The sequence below is a fragment of the Neoarius graeffei genome, chromosome 26 (genome assembly GCF_027579695.1).
Source record: "Neoarius graeffei isolate fNeoGra1 chromosome 26, fNeoGra1.pri, whole genome shotgun sequence".
NCBI classification, from domain to species: Eukaryota; Metazoa; Chordata; class Actinopteri; order Siluriformes; family Ariidae; genus Neoarius; species Neoarius graeffei.
The window spans coordinates 12,215,564-12,228,592 of record NC_083594.1 but is presented as its reverse complement, the minus strand read 5'-3'; the positions used below and the strand labels follow the sequence as shown (position 1 = coordinate 12,228,592).

Here is a 13,029-nt window from a genome sequence, read left to right as displayed (position 1 = left end):
GTTCCCACACAAGACCAATTAAGCCATTTACAGCCTTAACCAACTTTAAGATGAATTTTTATTCAAATTTCTGTACCTGGTACACCGATCTCTGCCCTCTCCAGCCCAGGGCCTCCTGCCTGGACTTTCTGGGCCCCTCCTTCTCCCAGAGGCCCCACAGTAAACTGGAAGGGGCTGCCTGGCACATGCTGCCCACGGTATTTCACGCTCACTGTGTGCACGCCCATCTCATGTGGAACAAAGCGCACGCAGTAGGTGTGGTTTCCCACTGCTACAATCTCTGCAGGTTCAGTACTGCCTGAAGGGCTGGTGACTTGAGCGGAGAGGTCATGGGCATCAATCTCTGGACAGCAGAAGAGAGAGGTGGAAAGATTAAGTGGTGAAGGATAACACTCAGGAACTCCACCTCCAGGTAGAAGTGAAGCATCATTCAAGAGCAGCATTAACTAAGCAGCTTTGATGTCGATACTTTTAGAAAGATCCTCAAATTCTTGCTGGCTTCGCAGGATGGATTTTGCAAGCAACATGGCACAACATTCCAAAGGAGGCCAATAGTACATGGTTATTCAACATGTGAACTAGCCATATGCTATTTTACATGCACGGTGACACTCATGCTGCAAACAATAGCAAGCGCTTTCTGCCAACCTCTTTGTCCTGCATGCCCAGCGCTTACAACGCACCCTCCAGCCCAAAGGGCCTCGACAGGGATGCTGTGCTCATCCTGTTGAGCCTCACTGTGTGCACAGTGATGCTCCTGACACTCAAGCACCGTGGAGTGTATGAGGGTTTTCCCCCAAGCCACAGAGAACAGTGAGAACGATACACTCCATGAGAAAGGAGTTCCCGGGCCAGAGCCAGGAGAAACCACGTCACTGAAGAGACAAAAAAGACACAGGCAGAGAAAGAGAAAGGAAACTAGTGAGGAAAGGTAAAAGGATAGCAAAAAGACAGCAGGGAAATGTCAAGGGGGAGATGAAAAATATACTACCTAGACTATTTTCTGAATAAATAAAATTAGGAAAAAAAACCCATACAGGTATTCACTTTTAAAACTTGTCTATGGCTCCAGATTTGCATTCCACACTCACTCAAGCACAGACCTTCTGCATTAGTTCCACTTAAGTTAATGAGTAATGTGCCTCAAGATGTACAACATGGTTGAAAGCCAACAGTTTAGAGTTAAAATGGTCTAGAAACATGCAAAGAAAAGATAAATGAATTAAAAAAAAGTTCCTGTTATCACTTGCGATACAACAGCTATAAAAAAAAAAAAAAAAAAAAAAAAAAAAAAAATCCATGCCCTCATTAGTCTCCGCTTTTTCTTGAAACGAACAATAAAGGGGGAATAAAAACATGCACCTTGTCACAGAGAAAGCACAAAGGGCCCTGGCCTCAAGTCCTGCAAAACTCAAGCTTTACCTTATAGACTTATTGTAAAGTGACCAGCTTAACTTCAAACCTATTTAATGAGTCACACTTAAAGGAACAGTCCACCGTACTTCCATAATGAAATATGATCTTATCTGAATTGAGACGAGCTGCTCCGTACCTCTCCGAGCTTTGCGCGACCTCCCAGTCAGTCAGACGCGCTGTCACTCCTGTTAGCAATGTAGCTAGGCTCAGCATGGCCAATGGTATTTTTTGGGGCTGTAGTTAGATGCGACCAAACTCTTCCGCGTTTTTCCTGTTTACATAGGTTTATATGACCAGTGACATGAAACAAGTTCAGTTACACAAATTGAAACGTAGCGATTTTCTATGCTATGGAAAGTCCGCACTATAATGACAGGCGTACTAACACCTTCTGCGCGCTTCGGCAGCGCATTGATATCTGAGCTCAGAGGTACCTATGTAAACAGGAAAAACGCGGAAGAGTTTGGTCGCATCTAACTACAGCCCCCAAAAAAAAAAAAAAAATACCATTGGCCATGCTGAGCCTAGCTACATTGCTAACAGGAGTGACAGCGCGTCTGACTGACTGGGAGGTCGTGCAAAGCTCAGAGAGGTACGGAGCAGCTCGTCTCAATTCAGATAAGAGCATATTTCATTATGGAAGTACGGTGGACTGTTCCTTTAAGGCACTGCTCATTTCATAATCTAAAAAGCAACACGATTTAACAAGTGCTGTTTTAATCATTTAAACCCAATGTACGTGAAAATCTGCAATAAATGGGATTCTCCTGTACAGATTGCTTGGTGTCCAGGTTGTATATGCAGACTGGTTCCAGGTTTTAGCTGTGGCGCAAGTGTGTAGCAGTTGGCAAGCGAAGTGCGTCACCACCCTCACACCCAGCCAGGATGCGAGCTTTGTCAAAAGGGAGCAAAAAAAGTCTGTGTGGCCTCCGTTCCATTACAGTACCCATTACTCAGAGCTAACCCTCCATTACATTACAACCTCATCCTCCAAGATTGATTCTTTAAATGTGGCTCACATATGGCCCGAGTCAGAATGCATCCAACTCCATGAACACGTCCCAGACCATCTGACGTGACCGATCCACACAACAGCTGCACTGGTCTCTAGCGCAATCCTGTTAAATTACAGCACAGATCCAGTGTCCTCATTCTTTAATATTACACATGAGTCATGTTGCATATGGATTCACTTACACTATACAATTCCCATTTGGCAAGATACGAGCGAGCGAATGAATAAAACCTCCCTTTGTTTATTAGAATCTTTTTGGAGGGCTTTATCATCATGACGGAAGGGTTGGGGGGGGGGGGGGGGGGGGGCACAATTGAGCTCAAACGCTCGAAAGTCAAAAGCAAGGTCTTGTTAACATGCATCCCCGAGTAGTAAAAACACAAGGTGTAGTGATGTCATGTTAACCAAAGCAGAGCAATTACCACTTTTATTCCTCTTCTACCAAAACAATTTGCCTTTTTAAAAAAACAAACCCACTACACTGACCAGTTTTTAGCCATTTATAGTTAATTGTCTGGAAAACCATTTCTTGCCTTGGTATCACTAAACAGCCAACCCCCCCCCCCGAAAAGAACACCCTTATTTTTGCAGCAAAACCCAGCAGCCATCATTATGTTCTTTGAAACGTGAACTCTTGTGCAATATGCTGCTTTATTTACTGACCCGCAAAAATTTCCTAATTTAATTTTATGCTGGAAAACTATTTGGAAATCAAGATTGTTTTTGTACTGACTCAATGTACAAATCCATATAATCTAAATTTGTACTTAAATAGGGTGGCCAATTTATTTTCTCACATCTGTTGAATTCTCAATTCCAATTAAAATCAGGTGTTCGTGCAACTTTCTATAAACAGCAGTGTGCTAGTTGTGCCAGCTACATTAACGCACCCCTTCTAATGTATGGTGGACATGCCACAAAAACAGATTAAAAAAAAGTCCAGATTATTAAAGATGGAGTTTGTGTTGTATTTTCTGGAAGGAGTCACCAGTAACAGTCAGCGGTAAAGCTGTAGCCAAGTTTTTCAACATGGGAAAGTCTTCAGGATGGAGTTGTTCACACACTTCTGGTTTCTCCAACATGACAATTTGTGTCTTATTAACTTTTGAAAGAAGCTTGGCGCTCTCGGGGGAAACCCTCCAGATACTAGACCGACATCCATCTGAATCCAGGAAATACAAATGGACATCAATACATCCATTTAGCCCCTTTTTATCCAGGAATTTCTCCTCAAGCGTGCTTACAGGAATCCTAATGCAACTCAAACACCAAGATCAATGTCTGTATTTCATCATTTTTGTAAATATTTTCTCCATCTTGAAGTTTGGTAGTAAAACTCATTTATCACATTATGAAAGAACCAAGTGGAGACCTAAAAATTCCACCTCTCGCTCAAGAATAAGCAGAATATCTTCCCTCATGCAACTAGTATTTATAACACTGATCCCTCACTCCTTATGGGTGTGTATATAACAATCTCTGTCCTGGGAGTCAGTTAGTCCAGGCCCTCTGATTCATGCTTGGGTCAAATAGTTTCGCAAGTCTGAAAGGCTTTGTTTTTTTTTTTTAAACAAAAAAGACAAACCAACCCTAGGTGGCAGACATCTTCCACTTGATCTCTCCAGCCACTTAATATGCATGAAAGACTGGGTGGCAACATTAACAGCCATAACTCATGTCACCCTGTATAAAGCTTGCACTTTTAAACAAAAAAAAGTTTTGTGGTCATGGTTATGTGGTCAAGTCACTGATTTAAGAAGGATGATCTTAAAGGAAAGTTTCAAACCTTGGACTGTACAAGATGCCTCAAAACATCTGGAATATGAACAAACTAAAGTGGATTACACCACAGCAATGCTGATCGGTCAGAAAGTTCTGATGACTTCTATCGCAGGAACTGAAAATCCAGCTGCAGGTTCATATTAACACTCATAAGAACCTCTATATTGCTAATTTACAGAGCCATAGATTGCATAGTGTCAGCCACACAAGGTGAATAAATTCACTTTTAAAAAAAAAAAAAAAGCATGTATAAATAGTTGCTATTGGCCAAGTTTTCTGAAAGGATGTTTTACACCACAGGAACTTCAGAACAAGATCTTATGAACCTGTCGTTCATTAATGAATCAAAATCCCTACTGACTAATTTTTTCTCTGTGCCACTGTAACTCAACACTTCAGGACTTGTTACAGGAATATAATCCACTTCCAAATAGAAAAGCAACACTGTGCTGCATCAGGCCACGTCACACCACCAACTCATCGCCATTTCCCATATTTAACATCCCAGATGTGTTTGAATAAAATCATGATTTAACAAATGGCACCAACAGGACCCATTTGCTCACCTGGGATCCTCAGGTTAAGATCACAAACGCTTCCAACTGTGGCAACAGAAGCAGCTCTCTGACGACGGCTGATACTCTCACGGACTCGTCCTTCTCCTGTTACCTTCACACTGAATGGACTCCCTGTGGACAGAAAAGAGAAAGTTGAGAATGCCAAAGTGAGCCGGTCATACCCTTCACAAAGCACTGTGGTGTTACACATCAGCAGAATGCAAACAATTAATCTGTGTATAACCTTACAGTAAGAGCCATGCTTGGTGTATTAACTATGGGGTCGTGTTAAAGGGCAAAAAGGTCACGGACTCAATTGCGTGCAAGGGCAGAGCACATTTCTACCATGTCAAGATCAGATAGTACTGGATATAATTGCCCTTGTGGAGCCAGGGTATAATTCAATTCTTATTTCTGATTCAAATGTGGCCAATATGAACGTCAAAATTTGATCACATGATGGAGCATTCCTTAATACCTAAGGCACATTTTACTTGCTTATGTGCCAAAAGTGCATCTTTATACACGCCAGGCTAAGCTATTAACTGAAAAAGTGAAAGTGAAGCAGCACTTATAACACCTGATTCCATTTTCCTGTAATCTGAACTGAGATCTTTTGAAAGTGGAGTTTCAACACACACGAAACCAGGATCAGACAGCCCAAGAGGAACTGAGCAGGTTAAGGAGGCCGCTCCTTTGGATTAACTATACTCCTCCAATCCACTTACACAAATAGAAAGGAATATCACATCACCTGTCCCTTTGCTGCAAGTGTATTCAAGGTGTGTGAGGGCTGAATACGTTAAAACGTACACTTCATTAATGCATTTAACTTACCAGGAACATGCTCTTCTGCAAACCTAATGGACACTACATAGGTACCAGGCTCTGTAGGACAGTAGGCAACGCTACAGGTGCCATCATCCAGGTCCTCTGTCTGAATATCCACCTTACTTGGGCCTTCAATGGACAGAGCCAGTCCTCCATAACCTTGGTGCAGAGATGAGCATTAGTCAAAAGCTAAGACAGAAATTAGCTCGACATTCACAATTAAACACGCAGAAATGCATAAACTCGGGCCAGTTTATTACTACATTAACTACAACTAGAAATTGAGATTCACAATATAAATATTTGACCAATTATATTTGACTTGATATTTAGAAAGTTTCCCCTAGAGGCACTTGACACTTTAGCTGGATCATGTCCCGCCCAATTAAGCACACTGGGAGCATAAATACAGCAGTAAATTAAATTTAAGACAGGCAGACATTCTGGCAGAAATGCACTTCATTTAGCGCTTACACAGTTCACCCCAGAGATGATGCAAATTAGACTAAATAGACCATAATTACATGGCAACATCAAGTTAACAGGGAAATGCCTGCTGTAAACTATTCCCATCAGGACTACTTTATTCATGTCTACAGCTGGCCGACAGCCTGAATTCCCAATCAGGGACACAACAGTTCAGCAGCTTCCTTTTAAAACAGACTTCTGGGTCAAAGCATCCATTATTGTAAAGGACAGACTGTTCACGGCAACAAACTTCTTAAATCACATTTCACATTGCATCTCCATGTACACGTACTTGTGTGCTTTCTGTAAACCCCTCAATAAATAAATAAATAAATAAATAAAATAAAAACCTTGAGAACTTCTTGATTTCTCACCAGCGTCTCTCGTGTCCACAATAAAGTCAGCTATCTGGAAGGTGCGTCCTTCTACCAGGCCTGGGCCAAACACCTTCACCCTGCTGGCATCTCCGATCTCAGATTGCACCACCATGATGGAAATGGGGCTGTTGGCAACATGGCGCCCGTTCTTCTTAATGCTGACCAAGTGCTCCCCGACCTCCCGGGGAATGAAAGAAATACCTGGGGGGATAAATAGAAGAGAAACATAAGCCGTCATACCTTGACGGGGGGGGGTGTAGGTGTGGTACACTCAGGTGGTCAAGACAAAAATGGTTTTGAAGTCTTATTTTAAGAAGGTGGTCAATAATTGGTGGATGTGTCAAATACACCGATATTTGATTCTAATCTGAAGAATTGAACCAACTGAGTCATATTACAGCAGCACAGCAAAGGAAATGTACCGGTATGGGAGTGGTCTGAATTTTTTGCAGCATTCTAGTACCGATATAAATGATGGGAACATACTAGGCATGTAATGATTTCATTTTCCCATGATACTTTTGGAAAGAGAAAAAAAATTTTTTATATATATATATATATATATATATATATATATATATATATATATATATATATATATATATAATTTCATTTTAATCCCCCCCAAAAAACCCACAAAATTTTCCTATTCTTAATTTACTCCTTTTGTTCAGTTAAAAACCTTTTTCACTTATTAACCAACAATTATATACTCACATTTGTAAATGTCTCAAAAATACAATAGCCTGTTGGCGAAAATATTCCTTTTATTAAAAAGGGAAATTAATAAACTTGGGTTTATTATTATGTAAGGATAAATAATTGTAAGTATTTATTCTTGACCTAGAAGGCAGTAATTTGTGACAAAAGTGTAAAGGATTTATTCTGTTCAGTTAAAAAAAAAAAAAAAAAAAAATGACCTTCTGGTCAGCTAGACATTGTTTAAAAATTCCATTTCTGTCATAAGGCTGTGTTCTATCTTAGGAACAGGCTGTGCGTAAGCAATGGCCTTTGATATCATAACATTGCTATCATATCAGAACAGTCTGCTTATTTTGATATGAAATGTGTATTATTGATCAGAGATGTGTCTGGACGGCGTCAACGTGTATGTTAGATTTAAAGCTGCATTAAGTGATTCATGTTATAGTTTATAGATTTGTATTTGCCTTATTGCTGCACAAAGTGTTAAGACTATATTTTAGAGCTTTTTAAGATCCTTTATTATTTTGGACTACTGCATATACTATGGCAGTGATTTAGACTTAATTGTTAGATCTAAGATGCATTTAGTGATGTTAGTTTTATAGTTTTAAGTTAGTTTTATAATTACAGAATACAATTTAGGATTGTTAAGACTTTATGATTCTAATGTTAAGACTTTATGAGTTTAATCCTGAATCCTGTTTGACCTTCCTCTGGAGAAGTAGCACTTCTATTCTTATTTTTCGTATGACTATCTTTGTTTAAAATTGTTAGACATATTCTTATTTATTATTTTGCTTATGATTGTCTTACTCAAGATGTAATTTGCTGACTTAGCACAAGACACACATTCATGTGTTAAGAATTTATGATTTTAATATTTTAGCTTTTCATCCTTTAGCTTTTAGATCCTTTAAACTATTTCTGTTTAACTTGGCATTAATTTCTGATGTATTTGACCTTCTTTGACTAGACTTCATAGACTAAGACATTATCTGTGTTTAAAAATTCCATCACCATCTTAAGTACATATTGCCCTGTTATATCGGACCTGAAGGGGTGTACGTAAGCAATGACCTTTAAAATCTGTCTGTACCCTGCCATCATGTCATATCATCAGAAATATATGTCATTATGTTATGATTTACACACACACACACACACACACAGAGATGGAGATTTGACCTGCCCCAAGATCAAGCTGCTCACTTGCACGCAAGTCAAACACACACACCTGAACATTCCATCAGAACAGTGATGTAATTAAGATGTGACCTGCTCATTCATACACACACACACATCAAAATGATGTCACTCACTCACACCCCCCCAGAGACACACACCCTCTACAGTGATGTCATTTATACACAGATAACACTCACATATAATAACCCTCTGTATTCTTGTCTAATTGGGGAACTTGCGAATAGAGATGTGAACTACATTGGGGTTCCTGTCTTTCTTTGCGACTAACCCCCAGACGTCTGGGTGGCATGAGGGCAGTGGTCTCGAGAAGCAAGTTGACCGTTCTGACTGGGAGAACCTAACAAACCTTTTCATAAAAGGTATGATCATTTGCACTACCTCTTTACTACCACTATCGCATTATTTCTCTTTAGCTTTCAGCAGCCTAAAAAGTGTGCAGATATCTTAAATCCATTTGTCCTATCAATCGCACAACAGCCCTTTCCTGTTCTAGATTCATTTAACCCCCCCCGCTTTTTCATGTTATTACAGCTGCGTTACTTCCGCTTAGGGTTAAGTCACATGCCGGCTATTTTACATTGTTGCAACCTCTCGTCTCAATAATGCGACTACAGCTAGGAAAAAGTCAGATCGCAATTTATTTCATCGATTCAAGTCATCAAATTCGTATCATAATTTATCACTTAGAAAAACACCACTGACTGAAAACCTTAATCTAGCTATATTCTGAAGCAGGTTATACAATAAATAGCACCCAACAGAATTTTCATTCTAAAAATCATCCATTTAATGAGCTCCTCATACCAATGTGGTTGTTAGGCTGCCTCTTGAGTAGACAAGGCTCATCACGGCCAGAGGGAGCTTTGATGCTTGCTGTGAGCTGACTGAGGTCCGTTTCAGTGATGTCCAGTGCGAAGTCAGCAGCTGAGCCCAGCTTCACCTGAGACCTCCTCTTGTTGTCCTCTGCAAACAAGAAAAAACAGCCATTACATCAGAGATGAGCAAGCCATTTCTCTCATTACACAAGTCATTTGAATTATTGCAAATCTAAATGAATAAAAGCGGTACATTACTACACACGCAGCCGAGGTCCTCACCTGTGATCCTGGCAGTGAAAGGGCTGCCGGCTATGTGCTTGTCATTATAACGCACCAGAATGTTGTAATCTCCAGGCAGTGTAGGAAGATACGTGACTGTACAAGTGCCATCCTTGTTGTCAATGCAACCGATCTCTGCCTTTGACGGGCCTTCAACAGCCAAATCAAGGCCACCTACGCCAAAAGTAGACAGAAGTTTCGTCAGTTCAAGAACCAATAGAGTACAAAAATTATGAACAACGAACGAACAGATTTCTGTATACAAGGTTCTCTCTTTGACAAGGTAATAACTACCTTCTGCAGCATCCTCTGTGTAGATGGTAAAAGTAGCTGGTTTGTTAGCGACACCATACACAAGGCCAGGTCCATACGCTGTCACATTGGGACTATTAGCATGGTTGACATAGAACTGTAGAGGACTCTCTGTAGAGAAAACATTGAAGGGGGGGCATTAATCTATGACCAGCTTTTTTTGGTGGGAGATCCCACCATACAAAACCGCATAGGTGGTTTCAGGTCAGTATTAAAAAAAAAACACACACAAAAAAAAAAGTGCTTTGCCCCAAGGTTAATTACATCTTGCACACCCATAAATTGCTCAAAATCACAAGCTAATACATAGAGAGGCGAGGAAATGCTCTACTGGCTACTGTTGGACTTCGGAACAGTTTCTTACAAAAGAACTTAGCACAATACCATTTTTCCCCCCGGGTCACTGCAAAGGAAAAAACATTGAGCATCCACTTTGTAGCACTGGAGTAGAGTGAACAATAAACAATAAGCATTTTATCTAGGTGCAGTGTTAATACTGAACAGGATATTCGCATGTGCAATTTGCCTCAAGTCAACCTTTATCCTGGGGCAAATGGAGGAATGGTGAATCACCCGTGACTTCTGGTTTACATGGTAATAACTATGGGGAAGGCTTGTCTTGTTGACTCTTCTCAGGACTGAACTGATGCATTAATACCTGCTGTGACAGCTGATATGTGGATTATTGACTGGATACTGTCGTAACTGCCTTTTGTACAAGTCTCAGCATGAGGATCCTTGCTTGACTCAAGTTCCCATACTACACAAAGGCTGCATGAATTCCCAAAGCATGATCTCAAAACAAGAGCTCTTGCACATCAAAATCAATCATGAACGATTAATTTCCCCAACCCTACAACTTCAAGGAATATCATGAAAGGTGAAGCTTTAACACCCTTCAACTTCTAAGATCAATTCTAGTTTCAAACCTGCATACAGGACAAAAAAAAAAAAAGCTGATCAGGAATTAATTATGGAAGAGCACACTGATCCTCAGCTGGTGAGAGCTGCATACTCTTCTTGGTGCATTTTTTTTAAGCTCCAAGACACTCCCTTCACCCTTTTACCTGGTATGTGGCTGCCATTGTATTTGATGTGCATCTCATGAAGCCCTGCTTCTGTAGGAGCATATTTCACAGTAACCGTCCCATCCTTGTTGTCGATGATCTCAGGCTGAGCCGTTTTGCCTGACGGCATGTGAACTTCACCTGGATATGCAAAGCAAAATTATATGCCAACACCATAACAGAACATTTCACACTAAACTTGCAAACCTGTACTAATTTGGGTAACTGCATACAAATGAGGCATCATCCCATGTCCCAGGGCCCAATGAGTGAGCTTTTTGCCTTTACACTGTTGTCCAAGCTAGCCTCGCAGTAGCTTACCCAAATAAGTCATTATGAAAAGACAAACCAAATCTTTCAATGGCTTGTTTTCATCTTTTTTTTGTGACCAATTGTTTATTTTATAATGATGCACATATTCATAATCAATACAAATAGAGGCAACACTTCACACCCACCCACCCCAACCCAGTGGTGAGCATCTGTAATCTTACATGTTATATAAACATTTAAAGTGCATTGGTATACAAGTGTATAGAAACGAAACAACATTTTCCAGCAAAAAAGTAAATAAATTTAAAGAAAAAAGTTACAGAACTGTACACAGCACCTTAGACACGAGTATCAGCAATAAAGGTTTTGACCTCATCAAAAGCACGGTTCCACCTCATTAGAGTTTGCGATCTGGCACCATGTATACGGGCTGTTGAGAGTTCCATAGATACATCAAGTAAACTTGGAGCCCATAGACGTCTACACAACATGTGGGGGGTTCCATTGGCTGACTAACAGTTTTTTGGCTGCGGTAAAAGCAGCCAAAAGTAGGCTGCTCTGGAAAAGCGTCAGCGAGAGGTTGGAATAAATCATTTAGAAAAAATAGACTTGGAGTTATAACAATATCTGTGTCTATCAGAGTTGAAATATCAACAGATAGCCATTGCCAGAAAGGTACCAGGGCTTGTTTTCATCTTTGAAAGATCATTTAACACTACTTTTGTATGCATCTATCAGAATAAGATCCTAGGACAGGGAAATTCAATTCACTGCTTACAAGAAAAGTCCAGACAAGTAGTTCATGAGTAGCCAAGATGAAGAGTGACCACTCAACTTAACAGTTAAATGGTAAACATAATGGCAATAAGAAAAGTCGCAGTGGATGCTTTTCATAACGGCTCTTCATGTCACCACACTGACTAAACAGAGGAGACCCATTTTGAATACAACTGGGGGTTATAGCACCCCACAACACTAGACCAGTCACATTTTCATTTTGCAAATCAAGCCAGAAAGGGTAAAAAAAAAAAAAAAAAAAAAAAGTCTGAAAACTATCCCTATCTCCAGTCTGGTGAGATGTGTTCAGATAATACTTGACATAATACAGATGAATAAGCTGCAATGGAGGATCTACTAGAAAAGGTGGTGTGCTAGTGTGGGTTTGGAAAACTAGTGTCACGATGCCAAGTTGGGCCAACCTGAGATTACTGTATTGTGACTGGGCAACCAAGAGACGCATACAAAAACATACATTCATTTTCTTCTGTTTTTCCAAGGTCAGGTCACAGTGGCAAGAGGCTATGCAGGGTATTCCAGACATCCCTCACCCCAGCAACATTTTCCCAGTTCCTCCTGGGGGATCCCAAGGCACTCCCTGGCCAGAAGATACAATTTCTCCAGTGCATTCTAGGTCTACCGAGGTCTCCTCTCAGTTGGATGTGTCCAGGAAACCTTCAAATGAAGGCACCCAGGAAGCATCCTAAATCAGATGCCTGAACCACCTCAGCTCACTCCTTTCAACATGAAGGAGCAGTGGTTCTACTGAGATCCCTCCAGATGTCCAAGCTCCTCACCCTATCCAAGGGTGAGCCCAGCCACCTTACAGAGAAAGCTAATTCCAGCTGCTTGTATCCGATTGTCCTTTCAGGTCACTACCCAAAGCTCAACCATAGGTGAGAATTGGAACATAGATTGACTAGTAAATTGAAAGGTTTGCCTTCCAGCTCCACTCCCTCTTCACCACGATGGTCCAGTACAACGCCTGCATTACTGCTGATGCTGCCCCAATACGACTGTCCATCTCATGCTCCATTTTTACCATCACTTGCAAACAAGACCAAGATACTTGAACTCCACTTGAGGCAGCAACTCACTCCCAACCACACAACACTAAAACCCCAATTTATAATTTACTTGAACAGC

The 13,029-nt window shown here is 40.7% G+C and overlaps 1 protein-coding gene across 2 annotated transcripts in view; it reads right to left on the bottom strand.

Annotated features, from left to right (window-relative positions):
- flnbl (filamin B, like) overlaps window positions 1-13,029 on the bottom strand; it is an 82,277-nt gene that overhangs the window by 7,698 nt on the left and 61,550 nt on the right. Inside the window, exons 31-38 of one of the 2 annotated variants that reach the window (XM_060910947.1) lie at window positions 10,834-10,974; window positions 9,749-9,877; window positions 9,455-9,628; window positions 9,162-9,320; window positions 6,420-6,647; window positions 5,608-5,760; window positions 4,780-4,902; window positions 77-343 (exon numbers count right to left, since the gene is read on the bottom strand). In XM_060910947.1, the coding sequence (XP_060766930.1) occupies window positions 77-343; window positions 4,780-4,902; window positions 5,608-5,760; window positions 6,420-6,647; window positions 9,162-9,320; window positions 9,455-9,628; window positions 9,749-9,877; window positions 10,834-10,974 (1,374 nt within the window). The remainder of the gene's footprint in view (window positions 1-76; window positions 344-4,779; window positions 4,903-5,607; window positions 5,761-6,419; window positions 6,648-9,161; window positions 9,321-9,454; window positions 9,629-9,748; window positions 9,878-10,833; window positions 10,975-13,029) is intronic. The other variant, XM_060910948.1, reaches the window with a different exon arrangement.